The 18883-nt window shown below is 40.9% G+C and overlaps 1 protein-coding gene across 3 annotated transcripts in view; it reads right to left on the bottom strand.

Moving 5' to 3' along the window:
• The window catches only part of strip2 (striatin interacting protein 2), a 59229-nt gene that overhangs the window by 34827 nt on the left and 5519 nt on the right, over positions 1-18883 (bottom strand). For all 3 annotated transcript variants that reach the window (XM_041780273.1, XM_041780274.1, XM_041780275.1), the window contains exons 2-3: positions 7511-7580; positions 1427-1501 (exon numbers count right to left, since the gene is read on the bottom strand). In XM_041780273.1, the coding sequence (XP_041636207.1) occupies positions 1427-1501; positions 7511-7580 (145 nt within the window). The remainder of the gene's footprint in view (positions 1-1426; positions 1502-7510; positions 7581-18883) is intronic.

Raw genomic sequence — 18883 nt, 5'->3', positions numbered from 1 at the left:
AAAGCTAGAAGACATTCAGCCTTAAATATTCAAGTGTTTCAGGTAGTTTTTATGCCTATACTTGAACACAGCAGAAGCTGAATCTTAACTCTTAACCAAATAAAAATGGAGTAGTTGTAGGATGTGGAGAGAGCCTACAGATAAGGGGCCAACAATTGTATTGGGTCATGTTATTTTAAAGGGTTCTCAACAGCACCTACTAGGTCTACCTCTTCAAAAGCGGTTCTACTTGCAATTTACATGTTAAAAAACACTGTTCAGTTAACCTTCCTCCTCTTAGTAATGGAGGGTGTTATTAAGCTCTGAACTGAAGCCAGCAAGGACTTTTAGAGAGCTACAAAAAAGGACTGGGACTGTTCTGTCCTTCACCAGCAGCCTCACTGTCAGAGGAGCCATCAAGGTCTCAGTGATAAACAGAGAGGCAGCAGCTCCAGACTATCGGCTGCAGACTGCTTTGTGTTTGATACGGCACAGCAGAAAGGTCTCGGTAAAGTGTGAGTAACCGTGACCCTTCGAGTGCCTCAGACACACTGCAGACAGCCCGCTTTTTCTATCTTTGCAATGAGCCACAGGCGGTGAGGGTAAAAACACGTCCTGCATTCTGCAGGTAATCTGAACACATGAAGGCTAAGAGCAGAAAGCTTAGTCACAGCTACTTGATAGACTTTATACACTTTTTCTTACCTATAATTTCCACATGCAATGCCTGAGCTGCGCGACACAGCACCACAGTTTTGCTCCGACCAAAGTCAAGCAACCTTATACAATGTAAGCATATCTATAATGCTGGGCAATGCAGCCCTGATCAGCTTGAGACAAGAGGGCAAAGATCACAGGGGAACTGTGAGTTCACGCAGGAATGTCAACAGTGCATTATTTTGCCTTTTTGGGGTTGATTTGCCATTCATATCAACATAATTCTATGATTTTATTGTTTCTGTCATGGGTGACTACATTATGAAGTTAAAAGGTTTATGTTTGCTACAAAGAATTTACAGTTTCATGCATAATTCAGTGGTTTTTCATCGGCATCACTGGCACTGTTGTAGCTCTGAGTCCCTCTGACCTGACGATGATCTGTGGCCTGTGCTGCAGGATGAGACGTTATGTTAATAAAGTGATGATTTATGATCGGAGTCCATGCATTAAGTTGTATTTTGGCTGTTTGAAGCTCTATGCAGATGAACATGGTTTGGCAGCAGCCAGCGCTGAAAATAGACCTGCAGCGAATCTCCGGTAAAGTGGAGTAGCGCTTCAAGGACATGCCGACACTGGACTGTGGCGCAGGCAGCGAAACTGCTCTAATTGACTAGAGAGGGAGTGATTTGCTCCGCAGTACGATTCGCTAACAGGTCGTGGCTGAGACTTTATATGTGGAAATTGGAGGTTACACACACAAATACAAATACATCATTTAAGGCAGTACCATGGCTCTTGAAGTCCTCTTCAAAGTAGTCTCTGTTCAGGGCGAACTCCGGCTCCTCTGTGTAGCTGTAGAGCTCTGTGAACAGAACAAAATGCCAAAAATTAGAGCTGATAGATTAAGCAAGCTAATTTCTTTTGCATAGCTGTATATGCTCTTTTAATCCCAGAAGAGAACTTCAAGCTTAGACCCTGGAATTGTGAGACATCCTACTCACACACATTGTCTCATAATGCACACATGTACAAACAGGACAATAAGATGTGCATTAATGTAGAGATGTCAGAGAGAGGGGGCTGCACACAGGGGGAACCATGAGCTGGTAGGATTTCTGACTACATTACAGTACTGGCACCTCCCTAGTGAGCAGACCGATTTCAAGACTCTGGTCAGGACTAGGACTTTCTTTTCTCCCCTAATGTTCCCTCCAAATGGATTAGAAAAATGAAAAAATAATTAATGTGTATCTGAATCATTAAAGCATTTCTCAAGCAATAGCAGTAGCTTTTTTTTTTTTACATTTCTTGGACAGTTTCTTGTAATTTTAGACAATTTTTAAATGATTTTTTAAACTAAACTAAGAAAAATACAACAATGCAATAATGAAACAAAACAAATTAATTGTGACAAAAAAATGAGGAATCACATTATCATAGTTATCACAGTTATAGTGAGGCAGAACATCAACAACAGTATCAAATAGAAAAGGACTTAATAGGGGGGTATGCCTTCATTAAAGGACAGTAGAAAGATCTGGAAATCAGGGAGAGAAAGTGAAATAACATGAGAGAGAGAAGACAAACATTGGATTTAAACCCAGGATGCTTGCCTTCAAGGACAAGTGCCTCTATGCATAGTCAGGAACCAGGATTGGACATTCCCAAAATCTATCCAGGGTATACGGTATTGCCGTCAGGTCTAAGGATAAGAATCGAAAACCAGTACCGACATGCTACCATTACCAACACATCCAATCCCTACTGGACCAGATAACAACACAGATATCGATACTTTGTGTGAATTATGTGTTAAGTCACATCAGTTTCTTTTCTTATCCCATGATCGACTGGCACCTGGTACAAAGATATTTCTACAAATCATTTATGGTACCAAGACTTCTTTTATTCTCCTGCAGACTCTCAAAAGTATCGATTCAGGCACTGGTTAGGCACTGGAATCGTATAAAAAGTATGAATTTAGCACTGGTACCAGAAAAACCCTACCCAAATGATACCCAACCCTGGTCAGGTCAGGTATGGGAGCATATACCATTCCAGCACTATGTTGCATCAACCTTGGTCCTGCACTGCTCTGGCCTCCTGATGGCCATTCTCCAGGCCCATGCCCCATCACTACAGGTATCCTCCCAGCTGATGCCTTCATGACGCACATGGTCAACCCCCAGCATATCGACTACTACTCCTGGTTCTGGGCACCAAGTATGCTGCAAGCTGGATCTGGCCATGAAAAGCACGCCAGGCGCCCATAGAAGCACAGCTGCCATTCCTGTCCCTGTTCTTCTGAGCATGTCAGCATTTGACATGTGAGCTTGCGAATGCTGCCCAAAAGAGAAGTCATCACAAAGGAGCCCGGCCAGCATTTCTGGCCATCAGCCAGCGTCCAGGCCTCACAGTAGTTTAGTCGGACCGGAAGGACCAAGGTTCGGAAGACTCTTACCGCACGCCTTGTCTACAGGAATGCCATGATGTCTTGTCTCTATCGCCGTTACATGATTAAAATCACATGATTTCTCTCCCTCTTTGTGCAGTGGCACACATGCACTCTTTTCCTTTGGGGGAACTAAATCAGCTCTGAAGCAGCCCAAACATTTCAGCCTGATTGTTGTTTGTCTGCAGTGCCATGGGGACACAAAGACCGACCACCATCCGACCAGCTGGATGGATTTCTGAATGTTTGATATTTTGGTCACATGACTGCTGACACAGAGCTGAGAGCTGATGACCAAACTTGTGGGCTTTCTATTTTCCCAGGGTAAACTTTCAGACAACAGCATGCCTGTTTGACGTGCCTCCCCCTCCAATTATGAAAGATTAGAACAAGCAGGAAATCTGTGCAGACCTCCAGCTAACAGTAAAGACGTATCAGTCACAAACGAGACAGTTCTAAGAGCCAGCTCTTTTATGTGACTGATTGGAGCCATTTTTTCCTTTAAGTTGTTTGAGTTGGAAAATAATCTGTTGTGGCTTTTTAATAACTGTTTTCTGCTTGTATAACTTTTGTATAACAGTAAACAGACACCCAAGGTTGAGATGCACTCAAAATCTGCTGTGATTATCCTACCCCTGAATCATTGCAGAAACAAAACTACATCAGTCCTTCTCTAATATTGCTTAAATAGAACCACTACAATAGAGTAGAATATAAAAGATAGACTAGAAGAAGAAGGAAATCTATTCCCTTGCAGGTAAATTTTGTGTTGCATAAAGACAGACTCCTTTATCTTCTTATCTGTTTCATACACAGTCTAATGATTTGTCACGCTGTCATGAATCTCCTCCTGTTCTCATTCCTCGAGCCCTGAGGAGCTGTCACTAGAAAGCTGCAGTGAACGTTCGTCTCTGTTTGCCAATGTGACGCAAATCAGCTGCCTCTTACCATCTAGCACAAAGACAATCACTCCGCCTTTAAATCAACGTTGTTATTCAAAGTTTCTCTCTGCACGTCCTGGTGAAGGAACTGGGTACCCAACAGAGGAGAAAAATCCAGACGTGTTTTAAAAGTAGAAACATTAATCATATTCATGCAATCTTTTCTTCCTTCGGTTCTGAATTCATAAACCTTCAGCTGCTCTAAACAGATGCTGGGCAGTTTTTAATAATTCTGGTGTCTATGATTACTCATCATGTTAGTCATACAATGTGCCCCATGCCTCGAAAACTTCAAAAAAAGATTTTTGTTCTGTCTTATTGTTGTGTTCATAACAGCGTACACTATGTGGACTATAAGGAGTTGCCTCCTTTGCAGCTATAATGCCTCCACTCTTCTTGGAAGGCTTTCCACAAGATTTTTGAATGTTTCTGTGGGAATCTGTGCCCATTCATTCTGTAGAGCATTTATAAGGTCAGGCACTGATGTTGGATGAGAAGGCCTGCTTTGCAATCTCCGTTCTAGTTCATCCTAAAGGTACTCGATGGGGTTGACAACTTCCACACCAAACTCATCAAACCATGCCTTTATAGTCCATTGTGCACTGGGGCACAGTCATGTTGAAACAGAAAAGGGCCTTCCCGAAACTGTTCCCACAAAGCTGGAAGCATCGTCTAAAATGTCTTGGTATGCTGAAGCAATAAGATTCGCCTTCACTGGAGATAAGGGGCTGAAAAACAGCCCCATACCATTATCCCTCCACCAAACTTCATAGCTGGCACTAGGGGGGTAAGCCACCAGTATCAGAAATACGTCTGATACTGCTTAAAATGGAGGTATTGGTATTGGCGAGTACACAAGTTTACGAACCTATCTGTTTGGTTCAGCTTTATATTTTGCTTCATTTAGCCATGCTAAATGTTAGCGCTATAAACCAGAAATCAATTCTTCTTCACTGCCGGAAAGCACGGCATGCCCACGCTACCGTTTTAGAGCTGTGAAAAAGAAGTAAAGGACCCACTGCAGCAGCAAAGAATGGCAGCAGTTTTCCTCTAAATGTGATCGTTAAAATGTCCTCCAGACCCGCGCTGTCGTACCAACAAGAAGTGACAGTTTATCAAAAGTTAAATAACTTTTGAACCATAAATCGTTGCCTCATACTTGTTTTTCCTCTTGAAGCTAGCCGTTGTGCTTTCCCACTGACGCTATTGATGCCTTTGAATCCCTTGTGGTACCATTTTCAGAGCCTGGAACTTGTGTGACTTCTGGGGACTTTAATTATTACATCCACATCAGTGAACGCAACATTTAATGTTATTTTGTTTGTTTTTTGTTTTTTAAGATTTTTTGGGGGGCCTTTTCATGCCTTTATTGGATGGAGGAGGACAGTGGATGACTCAGAAACAGGGAAGAGAGTGGGGGGAGACGTGGTAAAAGGCCACAGGCAATCCGAACCCAGGCCGCCCGCATACATGGGTAGCGCCTTAAACCACTCAACCATCTGCGCACCCCACATTTAACACATTTTTTATCTATTTTAATTGAATTACGATCGTTTAGTTCCACTAGCTCTAATGCTAGCGCGAGTGCTAACCGCCATATTTTGTACTCTTTGTCAGTGTCGGTCAGACAGTTGCAAGCTGATCTACAATCATGTCATGCTGCCTGGACAGAGCATAATATATTGAGAGAGAAAGCCTGTGATGCAGCCTCCTGTATTATTGCTATTTTGATATTTAGCAGTAAAACTCAATAATCAGGAAAACAAGTCAAATATAGGTCTAAAGTACACTCTGCACAGTCAGTCCAGAAAGTTCAAACTGGTATCAGATCAGTACTCCATATCAACCAGTACCCAACACCTTTGTTTATAATCGTAATGTGGTATTTTCTGATATCACAAAATCCAACCACCAAATTTGACAAAGTTAAAGAGGAAAAAGTATTTTGAGGCAAGACCTTTTTTTTTTTTTTTTTACTGTACAGGACCATTTTTTAAATTTTGCAAATTTTTTTATCCTACTGCTCTAATTGGTGGCATGTCTGTGTTGACTTGCATGCCAAACTGTTGCTCCAATTGTCCTTGTCATTCCTTTCCCTGTTTAATTTCTACTGCTGCAACTGTAATAGACGCAAGGACAGCTTATTGTAGAGCGACAGTAAGAGGGTATGGACAGATTTCCGTGTTTGTTTTTTTACGTGATCACACAAAGTCCCAGGCAGGTTGGCAGGTATGTGGTCTCAGTGGACTCACAGTGTGGCTGGGTTGTCTAATGTGTGCACCAGACGATTATAATGAAAAATTGTTTGAAATTGTCCTGATGTATGAGGTCTCCCACTATTTTAAGATGGTTTAAGATTTGAAAATCGTCCAGTGCGTGGCTGGCCAAAGTGACAGAGCTGAAAAACAACTGGACTTTGTTGAAACACGCCCACAAGGAAATGTATTTTAATGAGATGATTCACCTGCTCCACTATCCCTGATCAAAATAAGCTCTCTAAAGTGCCTCTCCATGTTCATATTAAACAAGATAACACAGAGAAATGCACAGTTAATCATGGTTGAATTGCTATTTTGTTAGCTGTAGTCACTGGTGCTTTGTAAACATGTTTGAATTTGGGTCTGTCCATCATAGCCAGCTAGTGATGCTGTAATTAAGCTCCACAGGAAAGTGTGTGCACTAAAACTTTGTAAATAAGTCAAAAGGCACAGCTTTAAAGCTCCTCCTATTGTGTTGTAGGCTAACACTGCAAATACTTAATGGTGCGCAGAGACGCAGAGCCATTATGCAGTTATTTGGGGAAAAAGCACCCATTTCCATGCAACTGGCCTTATTGCAATAAGCAATGACGAGCAATGACGAGGTTGGTAACAGTATGGCATTAATGGAGTAAAGATTAGTCTATGGTCTCTGGGAGGTAATGGAAATGCTCTATAGTTTTGTGATGCACAAACTTTCCAGAGATCAGGAAACAACTCCACCTCAGTATTGGCTTAAAATGATGCTATTACTAAGCCCTCACCAATAGTTAAACCAGTCTGAGACTCCTAGTTGCTTTTTTCATCCATGTGCACCATTATGCATAGCAAGGATGAAGTTGTTTTCTTAAGGTTTCTTTCGGAGAGGAAACTTAATCAGGGTTAAGTGAACAAATCAATATTACTTTTCTGTCTGTTATTCTGAATATTTAACATGGATTATCAGAACCTGCACAGGATGCAGGTGGGATTTGACACACCTGTTGCAAGTGGGTGGCAAGCACTTTTATTTTGAATGCAGATAAACTGTAGTGTGATGCTGGGGCTGGTGAGGTTTTGACAGCTTTAGGCAAACACACAAGTTGGAGCTACGGCTGCAACAACGAATCAATAAAATCAATATTAAAAGTGTTGGAAAAAAAAAAGTCATTGATTTGTTGTGTTGCATGATTATGGCGTCACTTGGTGTTGTCAGAGTTAAAGAGGCAGGCCAGTCTTACCCGAAAGCTCAGCAGTCAGCGTGTCGGTGTCTCCATACTCAAACTCCAGGTTTGGAGACTCCATGGAGCTCTGTAAAGACAACAAAGCACTCATGAGCATGTGCATTACAGCATGGCCTCTAGCTAATAAGCTTATCACAGATGTCCAGCCACCCATACACAAACATAACGTAGGCTGTTCACATTTCACACCTACCTCTCCTCTGTACTCCATTCGCAATCACAAACGTACACATATAAACTCCACAGTCCACCCGCGCACTCCTCAGGCTCGTTCAGTTTTCCCTCCTCATGTTTTTTCTGTGTACCATCGGCTGCTGAATCTCCAGGCAGCCTGATTACGCATCCACATTTTTCCCTCTTATCTAGAACCTCCACTCGCAATTACACATGCTCTCTACCCAGCTATAGCATGAATCAAGCTCATTCAAGGTGGAGCAATAAGCTGCAGTTTGGAGAGAGTGAGGAAAAGGTGGCTGCAGGACTTAACACAGCCCCTGTTTAAGAGCAGATTAACCTCTGTATCCAGCGAGGGTCGCTCTCTGCTCTGACTTTAACCTCAACCTGTGATTAGCGTGGGCACATGACTGCACTCACATTAGGTTTCCTGGAAATACCCTCACCTGACGATTGACAAACACCAACAAACGCCTTTGACCGAATGCTTCCTCCTTTTCTTTTCTCTACCTAAAGAAATGTCTTCAGCAGGCTCATAGTGGTAGAACTAAGAACAGACCGAGGGTAAATGTACCAGACATCTGTAAAATGATTTGACATGACATGGTCCAAAGATCAGGTAGCATCAGAACTGCATCCATTGCAGCAGCCTGCTATTAAGAGCAGCATTCTGCCATTGACTGAGCAACAAAAAATGCCCAGCGTGAATCAAATATTTAGAGGTACTGTATATAATGCTATTCTCACAGTATAGATATTGCTTTTTAGCCTCCATCTGTCACAGCATTTCAAAGCTCTTTTGGCATTTTTCTTACCTCAACTGTCCCTCAGCAGACCACTTTCCCTCCACCCCCACCATTCACTCAGCTCCCTAACGAAGTGCATTATACAGAGCCTATAAAAAGTATTCACCCCCTCTGATGTTTTACCTTTTTATTGATTTTATACAATCACGCTAAATAAACAAAATAAATCTTCTCCAAACTGTAGTTCTCTTGCAGAACAAATGAGATTGTCCTCCAGGATTTTCCTATGTTTTGCCACATTTCTTTTATCCTCAATCATTACAAGCCTTCTGCTGAGAAGCATCCCCACAGCATGATGCTGCCACCACTGTGCTGCACAGTGGGGATTTGTGGCGTGTTTGGTGCCTGTCAAACATAGTCAGACCAAAAAACTTTCTTCCACTTGACCATGGAGTCTCCCAAATACCTTTTGGTGAACTCTAGTCCAGATTTAATCCGAGTTTTCAATAAATCAATCATGGTCAATATAATTTGGCTTTTCTTTTTTTTTTAAGATTTATTTTTGGGCATTTTTGTGCCTTTATTAGATAGAGGAGGACAGTAGATAGAGTCGGAAACAGGGTCAAGAGTGGGGGAGAGACATGCGGTAAAGGGCCTCAGGCCGGATTCAAGCCCGGGCCGCCCGTGTACATGGGGAGCGCCTTTAACCACTAGACCACCTGCTCCCCATAATTTGGCTTTTCTGACCAAAAACCCTCTTTCATGTCAAAGTGAAAACAGATGTCTACAAAGTAATGTCAATTGACTAAAAATCTGTAATGTAAAATTAGTGACTGCATAAATATTCACACCCTTCAAGTCAGTATTTAGTAGAGTCACCTTTGGCTGCAATTACAGCACTGAGTCAGTGTGGATAGGTCTCAATAAAGGCTCGATTATGCTTTCCGCACGGATGGCCGAACGGACAAAAACTGATGCAGAATCATGATGCGGAAACATCTAGTACATTTATACCTAGCGTCAGCTTCCTCTTTGCCACAAACTGATATTCTCCCAAAAGCTAGAGGGCAGTGTCTTCAAGAATCATGTCTTTAGCGTGTTTTATGCTTAGGTTTAATGCCATTTTGACATCTGCCACGTTCGCGTCTGTAAAAATTTCGGGGATGGCACAGCCAGATGAAAATTGGTCTCACGAAGGGGAGTGTCTTAATATTTGACGTGTAATATTTCGACGCGCGGACACTCGTGATGCGTCAAACATAAAACAGGCTTTAGGCTTGCACATCGGGACACTGCAATTTTGCTCCATTCTTCTTTGTAAAACTGCTCAAGCTCTGTCAGGTTACACAGGGATCGGATGTGACCAGCCCTTTTCAAGTCCAGCCACACATTCTCTATCGGATTGAGGTCTGGGCTTTGACTTGGCCACTCCAGAACATTCACCTTGTTGTCTTTAAACCATTTCTGTGCAGATTTCGCCATATGCTTCGAATCACTCTCTTACTAGAAAATAAGATTGTCCACATTCATTTTACCCTCTACCTTTACAAGCCTTCCAGGGCTGGCTGTAGAGAAGCATCCCCACAGCATGATGCTTTCACCACTGTGCTCCACAGTGGGGATGGTGTGTTTGTAGTAATGTGCAGTGTTTTAGCATCTTGTCTGATGGCCAAAACGCTCCATTTTGGTCTCATCAGAAGAACCTGGCTAACATTGTTGTCTGCAGAGTCTCTCCATCTCAGCTGCTGAAACTTTGAACTCCTTCAGAGTAGTCACAGGTGGCCTCTCTCACTAGTCTCGATCTTGCACGCTCACTCAGTTTGCCATAACGGCCTGATCTAGGCAATTTTACACATGTGCTATATTCTTCCCATTTCTTGATGATGGATTTAACAGAAATCTGGGGGATGTTCAGAGCCTTAGAAGTTTTATTGTATCCATCCCCTGACTTAAAGTTTTCAATAACCTTTTCTCTGAGTTGCTTGGAGTGTTCTTTTGTCTTTATGGTGTAATGGCAGCCAGGAATACTGATGAACTGGTGACTGGACCTTCCAGATAGGTGTCTTTTTACTCACTCAGGTGATTCCCATTTCACTAACTGAGAGACTACTAGCACCAATTGTCTGGACCTCTGTTGTTTAAAGGGGTGAATATTTATGCAGTCACTTATTTTACATCACAGATTTTTATTTAATTGACATTACTTTGTAGAAATTGATATTCAATTGGATTTTTTTTTGTCCAAATTATATTGACCATGCTTGATTTATAGAATTAATAAAATGTAAAAACAGTTATACTTTTTATACTATGTTACAGCACATATTATCATAATATTCAAATTCTTGAGAATATACCAGTTTATCATTCATGCCTGGAGCAAATTGAAACTTCATAGTACTTAGAGAATTAGCATGGTGATTGGAACATTTTTGGTTGATCTTTTTATCCTTAAGGTGGGGGCTGTGAGCTGATGAAATCTGCCTTCAGGGGTGATTAAACATTCACTTTTTAGCTTAATGAGAATTTTAAAAAGAACCCTTTGGCAGCACAGGAACTCTCCGAGCTCTAAGTGTTGGATGTGTTTAACCCTGTTAGAACTGTCCCGGGGCCAGGACTGTAAATAAGGATGTGCTGTGAGTCAGCTATCCTGGTTAAACAACTCTGTGCTGTCATGTAACTGTCTGCTATAAATACCTGCAGCAGCCTGGAGCGCAGCGAGAGAGAGGACTGAAATATACAAGACGTCAGCTGAGTGTTTGTTTATGACATCAAGGCAAAGAAATGTCATTTGATGTCATTACTGCGGTTGTAAACCAGGAAATGAGAGTCACTTGGGAGTTTGTCTGACTCAACTAAATTACCCATAACCCTCGAGTGTGAGAGATGGAAGCCTGTGAGTCTTTGTAAGGTGCTGTATCACTTCGACAACGTGGAACAAGATCTGAAAATGTCCACAGCACAGCTCATGTTGCATGTTATTTTAAGGCATAAATACTATGGCTGCATGTTATCTCCACTTTCATTTAAAATGCAGTGGGTCATAGAAGCATGGGATGGTGTTACGGTGTTGCAGTTTCGTGCATGCCTCATTTCGTGTTGCTTTTGGCATGGTTATAACTGTTCTCAATATTGATTTTTCTGCTAGAGGCCAACTAGGGACACCAGTCTCTGTAAAAGCTGTCACGCTAGTCCAGATTGTTCAGTCGATAATAAAGTACCGGTTATTCAAATCAATCATGCGATTAAAAGCTAACGTACACCACCATAAAGACTGAGTTGTTGGCTGTTTTTATAGTCATGACCTGCTCTGTAACTTCTCAAAACAACTCTGTAATATACAACTCATTTACAAAAAAAAGTCAGGACTCTGTCTACAATGTAAATCATGTAAACGTACATTAAATAATGAGTGTAAAATCTCATAAATTCTTATTTTATTCACAATAGAACGTAAGCAACACATCAGACTGTGAAGCCATGCTGTTGTGATGGATGTGGTTTAGCACTGTCTTGCTGAAACAGTCAAGGCCTTTCCTGAAAGAGACGTTGTCTGCATGGGAGCATATGTCGCTCTTAAACCTGTAATTACTTTCCAGCATTGATGGTGCATTTCCAGATGTGTAAGCTGCCCACGCCATAGGCACTAATGTGACCCCATACCATCAGAGATGCAAGGTTTAGAAGTGATAAAAAAAAAAAAGTTGGATGGTTCCTCTCCTCTTTAGTCCATAGGTCCAGGCATTCATGGTTTGCAAAAAGAATTTAAAATTTTGATTAGTGTGACTACAGAACAGTTTTCCATTTTGCCTCAGTCCATTTTAAACAAGCTTTGGCCCAGAAAAGACGATGGTGCTTCTGGATTTTGTTCAAACATGGCTTCGTTTTTGCACGATACAGCTTTAAAAATTGCATTTGTAGATGGCACAAGTGTTCCTGAGCCCATGCAGGGAACTTTCAGCACAGATTTGTGCCTGTTTTTAATGCAGTACTGCCTGAAGATCACCATCGTCCAATACTGACTTTCAGTCTTGTCGCTTGTACATAGATATTTCTCCAGATTCTCTGAATGTTTAGATAATATAACGGACTGTAGATGGTGGTATATTCAAAGTCTTTTGTAATTTTACATTAAGGATCATTCTGAAATTGTTACAAAAATTTTAGACACCCTTTTTTTTGCAGATTGGTGAAATTCAGCCTCCCTAAAATTCTCTTTTAATACCCAGTCATGTTACTGACACGCTGTCAGTTAATCTAAATAGTTGCTCCTCAGCTGTTCTACATAAGTACCATTTACTTTTCCAGCCTTTTGTTGTCTTGTCCCAGCATTTTTGAAATGTGTTGCTAATGAGCTAATAATTTTGTGAAATGGTAAAATGTTTCATTTTCAACATCTGATAAGTATATAAAATATGGGTTTATGAGATTTGACAATCATTGCATTGTTTTTATTTACACTTTACACAGCATCCCAACTTTTTTGGAATTGGGGTTGTAAGATTCTAATATTAAGCTCTATCTAAAGGTCCACTGTCCTCCTGTAAAGAACAACCTCAGGTATATTTTTGCTATCACAGACTGGTTGTGTGTTATCATCAGTGCTGCAGGCTTCTGTTCCTACACCCACATTCATCTACCGCTGTCACTCTGCAACCTTCTCTCATTCATCCCTCTGTCTGCTGCTGCAGTCTGCTCAATCACAGATGATATGACTAATGTGCAGATTATTGTTTGATTATAAATATTTGTTTAATTTGTAAAACAGCCCCAAGATAATTTGCCAAAACCCGGGGTCTTGTTCAGATAATCCGAGGGTCAACCAGTTAAACTGAAAGACATTAAACACCGTGTCTACCTGTCATGTTTCTGTTTTTATTCATGTTAGAGTCAGTATTATAAAATAAAGTCTATTTGAACAAATTACATTTCTCTAAGTTATAAATTATAAGTAAAAAAATAAATTATAAAAATGTAATGGTGACATCATCATCTTGTTTCTGCCTATTTACCAAGATAACACATGATCAGAGCATGAAAATGACCATGAAGTCTGTATGTTAGTTGTTGAAACAAACATAATAAAAATGAGATTAGCTTTTTCTTACATGCAGTGCTTAACAAATTTATTAGACCACCACCCAAAGTAAGGTTTATGCCACAGGTGCCCTAAATTAACAGCATTGTTACTTACCAAAATCATTTTTTATGTTTCTGCAATGATTAATACACCAACATGTAGAAGCTCTTTAACCCATATGATATTTTTAATGCTAAAATATAACTATTATTGTTATCCATGAATTTTCAAATTTACTGATTTACAAAAAAATGAAAAAAATAAAAAAATAAAAATAAAAATGAGTTTTAGTGGTTGAATGTTATGCTTGATTAATTTCTGACTCCTCAGAGAAGCCCAGTGAGCCGGCTCAAATTTGGGTATAAAGGTGAATTCAGTTTGAAATTCCTCATTCCTGTTCAAAATGGTAAAATGTTGAGAGCTCACTGGAAATGAAAGAGTCCACATTAAAGCACTTCATGATGCTGGATGGTCTCTGAGACAAATAGGGAAAGACATAAAGTGTTCTCACAGTGTGGTCAAGTATGCTTCGGAGTAAATTGCAGAGACTGGTACCTACAAAATGCACCAAGGAAGAGGCAGGAAACCAAAGTTAACTGAAGCAGATGTCAGACACCTCAAGATTTGAAGTACTAGAGACAGAAGGAAGACCACTGCTGATCTTCAGGCAGAGATGAATGCTTCTAGATCAGAGTCTGAGAAAGTCTCCAGAATGACCATAAGCAGACGACTGACGGAACAAGGCTTAAAGGGAAGAATAGCTGCTAAGAAGCCATTATTCAGGCCTGCAAACATCCAGAAAGGCCTCAGATTTGCCAGGGAGCACAAACACTGGACTGTTAATGACTGGAATAAGGTAATCTGGACAGACCAGTCCAAGTTTGAACTCTTGGGTTATGTCTGCAGAAAAGCTGGAGAACGTTTTGATGCCAGATGCACCCACAGTGAAACACGGTGGAGATTCCAGTATGGTATGGGGCTCCATTTGTGGATACGGCGTGGGCAAATGAGTGAAAATCAACGGTATCATGAACAAGAACGTCTACCACAACATCTTAGTGCATCATGGAATCCCTTCTGGACTGAATCTGATTGGTCGTGGGCTCATATACCAACAAGACGATGACTCCAAGCATACTTCAAAGCTGTGCAGAGACTATTTGAGCAACAAAGTTGGGATTTAGTAGATTCAAAGATTGATGGCACAAAAGTTTAATCTAAAGCAAGTCTGTGGGAACAGCTAGAAACTATTTAGAACTCAATAACAAAAGAGACTGTGGAAAAGTTCATAAAAACAATGGCAGCAAGAATACAAGCTGTTATCAAGGCCATACAAAATATGAAGTTTTTTTGGTCATTATGTGTGAAAAAGGACTATTTAGTTGTTTCAGTTTGTTATTTGCCAAATAAATAAATAACATTAACATTTTTAGTTTTAAACAAGTTTTTGAAAGATTTCTAAAATATTAATGTTTTCTCATTTTTACGACAGGTGGTCTGATAAATTGTCTTAAGCCCTGTATATAAGTCCATTACAACATGCAGCCTGCTTCGTTTAACCCAAACACCAGCACTTAGCTTCACACTAGCACGTTAGCTACAACCGTACAACCGCCAAATAACACCCTCCAGAGAAAACAGCAACAAACTATTAAAACAAACATCTAACCAGCAGTCAGATCTCATCAGACACCACATTAAAACTCAGTATTTTGCGTGACATCCTCAGTCTCGATCTCATGAATATTCACTGCCATGTGGTAGCTTACGAGTTAATCATTAGCATAATGCTAATGCTCAAACTCCAACAGTGAGTTACGTCGTGAATGTAGCTTTCACCAGTGGATTGTGGTTGTTTCTGTCTCCATCTCTAATATTTTTCAACACTTACTGCTACAAATTTAATATTATTTCCTTCAGAATACTCCCTACTTACGCAGTGGAAAACTAGCTATTCAACACAGCACGTGTAAAGTTAGGCCAACGTAGCAACAGTAACCAAGGGGGTGGGGCTTAGAGGAGGTTCAATTTTCTATGAGGAACAATAAAGACTTAAAGGAAATATGGCAATGCCCTTATATGGTCATTCCGGAACTGTCAACAGTGGAATTCTTGACCTTTCATGTTCTGTGACCTCACAAAGCACGAAGATTCCGTTCTCAGAGGTTATAGCTTGGAAGTCTCAGACCAGCCAAAGTCATTGCGTTGATTCAGTCTTTCACGTACACCACTTACACGTGTTTGGACTTGGACGATTGTCAAGATGAGTACATTTACGAATAATTCTTCGACGTCGCCCTTCAACGGTCGTCTTGTTGCTCTTGAGCAAACAGACGAGAACGATTCTGACAGTGAGCAGAGTATCACAGGTTTAAATATCTCCAACAAATGTGACGCTCAGGAGATTATGCCAATCCAATGTGCATCTCCGTCAGGGATTGTAGAAAATTCCCAGAGTGATCCTGACTGTGTGGAAGATGACCCGGTCTGTAGGTCTGGCTCTGCAGACCAGCAGACCAAAAAGAGAAAAGCCCCTGAGAAAGCAGCAAAGGAGCCTTCTGAGAAGAGGCAGAAGAAATCCACTCCTAGAGAGGACGTCATCCAAGAGAAAAGGAAACGTCCTGATGAAGATGAAGAGCCCAGAAAGAGATCGAGGGCCTCCGAACAAGAGGAGGCCATCAGATCCTCGCTGGAGCCTACAGAGGAGAGGGAGGCTGACAACCTAACGTTTGAGGAAAAGTACCAGCAGATGAACCTGCTGGGAAAAGGAGCCTTTGGTTCTGTGTACGCTGGCTACAGGATGAAAGATCACATCCCTGTGGCCATCAAACACATACAAAAGGACTTTGTCAGGTACCATAATTATGAAATCCCTATGGAGGTGGCTGTTTTGCAGAGATTGACCAGCGGACAAGAGGTTGGGAAATCTGCAGCCGTTTCCCTCCTGGACTACTATGAGGAGGATGAGAAGCTTATCCTGGTCCTGGAGCGCCCGGTCCCTGCAGTTGATCTACTGGAATATATGCTGGACAGAGAAGAGGGCTTGAAGGAAACGGAGAGCCGGCCAATATTGAAGCAGCTGATAGAGGCGGCGTTGGAGCTTCAGTCAAAGGATGTGTTTCATGGAGACATCAAACTAGATAACATCCTGATTGAAACCCACTCTGACGCCCCTCGGATCAGGCTGATAGACTTTGGGATAAGCTGCTTTACAAAAAAGTCGGCAGAATCTGGGCATTTCACAGCAACGGTGGATGACTGCATCGTCTACATCGCTGGTCCCACCACGGTGGGGCAGATCGGGGACGTCCTCTATGAGCTGATGCACTGGGGCATGGGACAATTTGCAATGACAAAATACATCGACGGTGAAGTATCCGTCAGTGAAGATTTGTCTACAGACTGCAAAGACATGCTGCGCCAGTGTCTAGCTAAAGACTCGGACTTGCGCCCCTCTCTGGAGAAGCTGCGCCTTCATCCCTGGCTCAAAGAAAGCCAGTCCTGTGATCCTTTAGTGTAACTACTGTCAGTAAATCAGCCAAGGTCTATTCTGGCTTTACTCTAATTTAGTCACTTCAAATCACTTCTCTTTCTACTTAAACTATGCCTATGTCATCAGCTTATCAGATAGCTCAGTGGTAATATAGATACATATCACTCAGGGGATCGGGGTTCGCGTTTCCGCTTTTTTATAATTATTGATGTCTGTATGTTTTTTTTTTTTTAAATGATTTTCTGGAAAAAACATTGCTATCTGATAAGCTGATGACGTAGGCGTAGTTTAAGTACAAAGCGAAGACGATACCTGAGGTGGCCGGAAAAATTGTTAAAACACGTCTGTGTACGAAACAACACATCTACCACTGCACTGACAAATAAACCTGTTTAATCAATAGTTAGATTTAATAAAGCATCAATTATTCAAACTGATTCAAAAACGATAGTCTGCTGGTTTCCTTAAATTTCCCAAACGTGAGCTGAACAACAACTTCGCCCACACGTGACATTTGTGTCACAGCTGAGAGCAAAAACTCAAGAAACGCAAACAAAGGATCGGCAGCGCAAACGCCAAACTGAGAAGCGAGAGCAAAAGTCCGATCACCGAGAGAAAAACAGGAACTGTAAACAAAAAGAAAAATGATTAAAATTTAAAGACTAATAATTTAGTTGCTATTTCAAATTTGTTCTCTTGATGTGAACATTTTTTTGCTTTTATCACATTTTTTTGTTCTCAAATGCTAATTTTTGTTGGATACTGAAAAAGTTTTGTTTGAATCTTTTCGACACAAATCTCTTTCCATAAAATATGTCAAAAAGCAGTTAAAAACCTTTGTTGCAGCAGCAGAGATGTTATGATGCAATCATCTGGCCCGTAAAGATGTGACAGACATCCAATCACCCTCCAAGTATTTTTTTCAAAGCCTCTGCCCTTTTTCCAAACGCTGTCTATGGGAAGTTTTCCCAGGTTAGCAGTCATCCACAGGCAATTTTTTTAGAATAGTCTAAAAAAAATCCTACTTTTTGTATGTTTTTCTTATCAAATATGAGAATGACATAAAAATTATAACTCCCTTCAATACGTCAATTCCTATCCAATTTGCAACACGAGTCAAAATAATCAAATTAGATATTTTTCAAAAATGTTCAGCTCTAGTTTTATCTAATATTGTGTTGGTTATAATATAAAATCATTTATTGCGTGTTTGTCGGAAAAAAATTAAATAAAATAAAGAACTTAAGAAATAATTGCATATCAAATTGCAATTGCATTATTGGGGGAAAAAACTGCAATTGGATTATTTTCCCAAATCATTCAACCCAACCTGAACGTGGCATTGATGGTGCCAAACAGGCTGGTCTGAATATTTCAGAAACAGAATTGGACAATAGCAGACGGGAAAAACGTTGCCTGGTGTGATGAGTCTCAATTTCAGCTCAGATGGTCAGAATTTGGTGTAAAAAACATGAAAGCATGGATCCAGCCTGCCTTGTATTAACGGTCTAGGCTGGTGGATGTGTAATGGTGTGGGGGATATTTACTTGGCACACTTTGGTCCCCTTAGTACCAACTAGAGCTGAACAAATTTTGAAGAATAATCTAATTGTAGTAACTTTGACTCCTATCGCAAATTGGATAGGAATTGTTGAATTGAAGTGAGTTATAATTTTTATGTCATTCTCATATTTACTAAGAAAAACGTACAAAAAAGTACGATTTTTTAGACTATTCTAACAAGTTGCCTGTGGATGACTGCGTGATCTGTAATGCATAATAGTCGTCTGTGTGGACGCTTCTAAACACATCCGATCCTGCCATAGCCTGAGGGACAACCAATCCCCTCCAACAAACACACTGAGTTTTATTTATTT

Source organism: Cheilinus undulatus, linkage group 23 (assembly GCF_018320785.1).
Source record: "Cheilinus undulatus linkage group 23, ASM1832078v1, whole genome shotgun sequence".
NCBI classification, from domain to species: Eukaryota; Metazoa; Chordata; class Actinopteri; order Labriformes; family Labridae; genus Cheilinus; species Cheilinus undulatus.
Note: the sequence above shows the minus strand (reverse complement) of the source record. Positions and strands in the feature narration are given on the sequence as shown.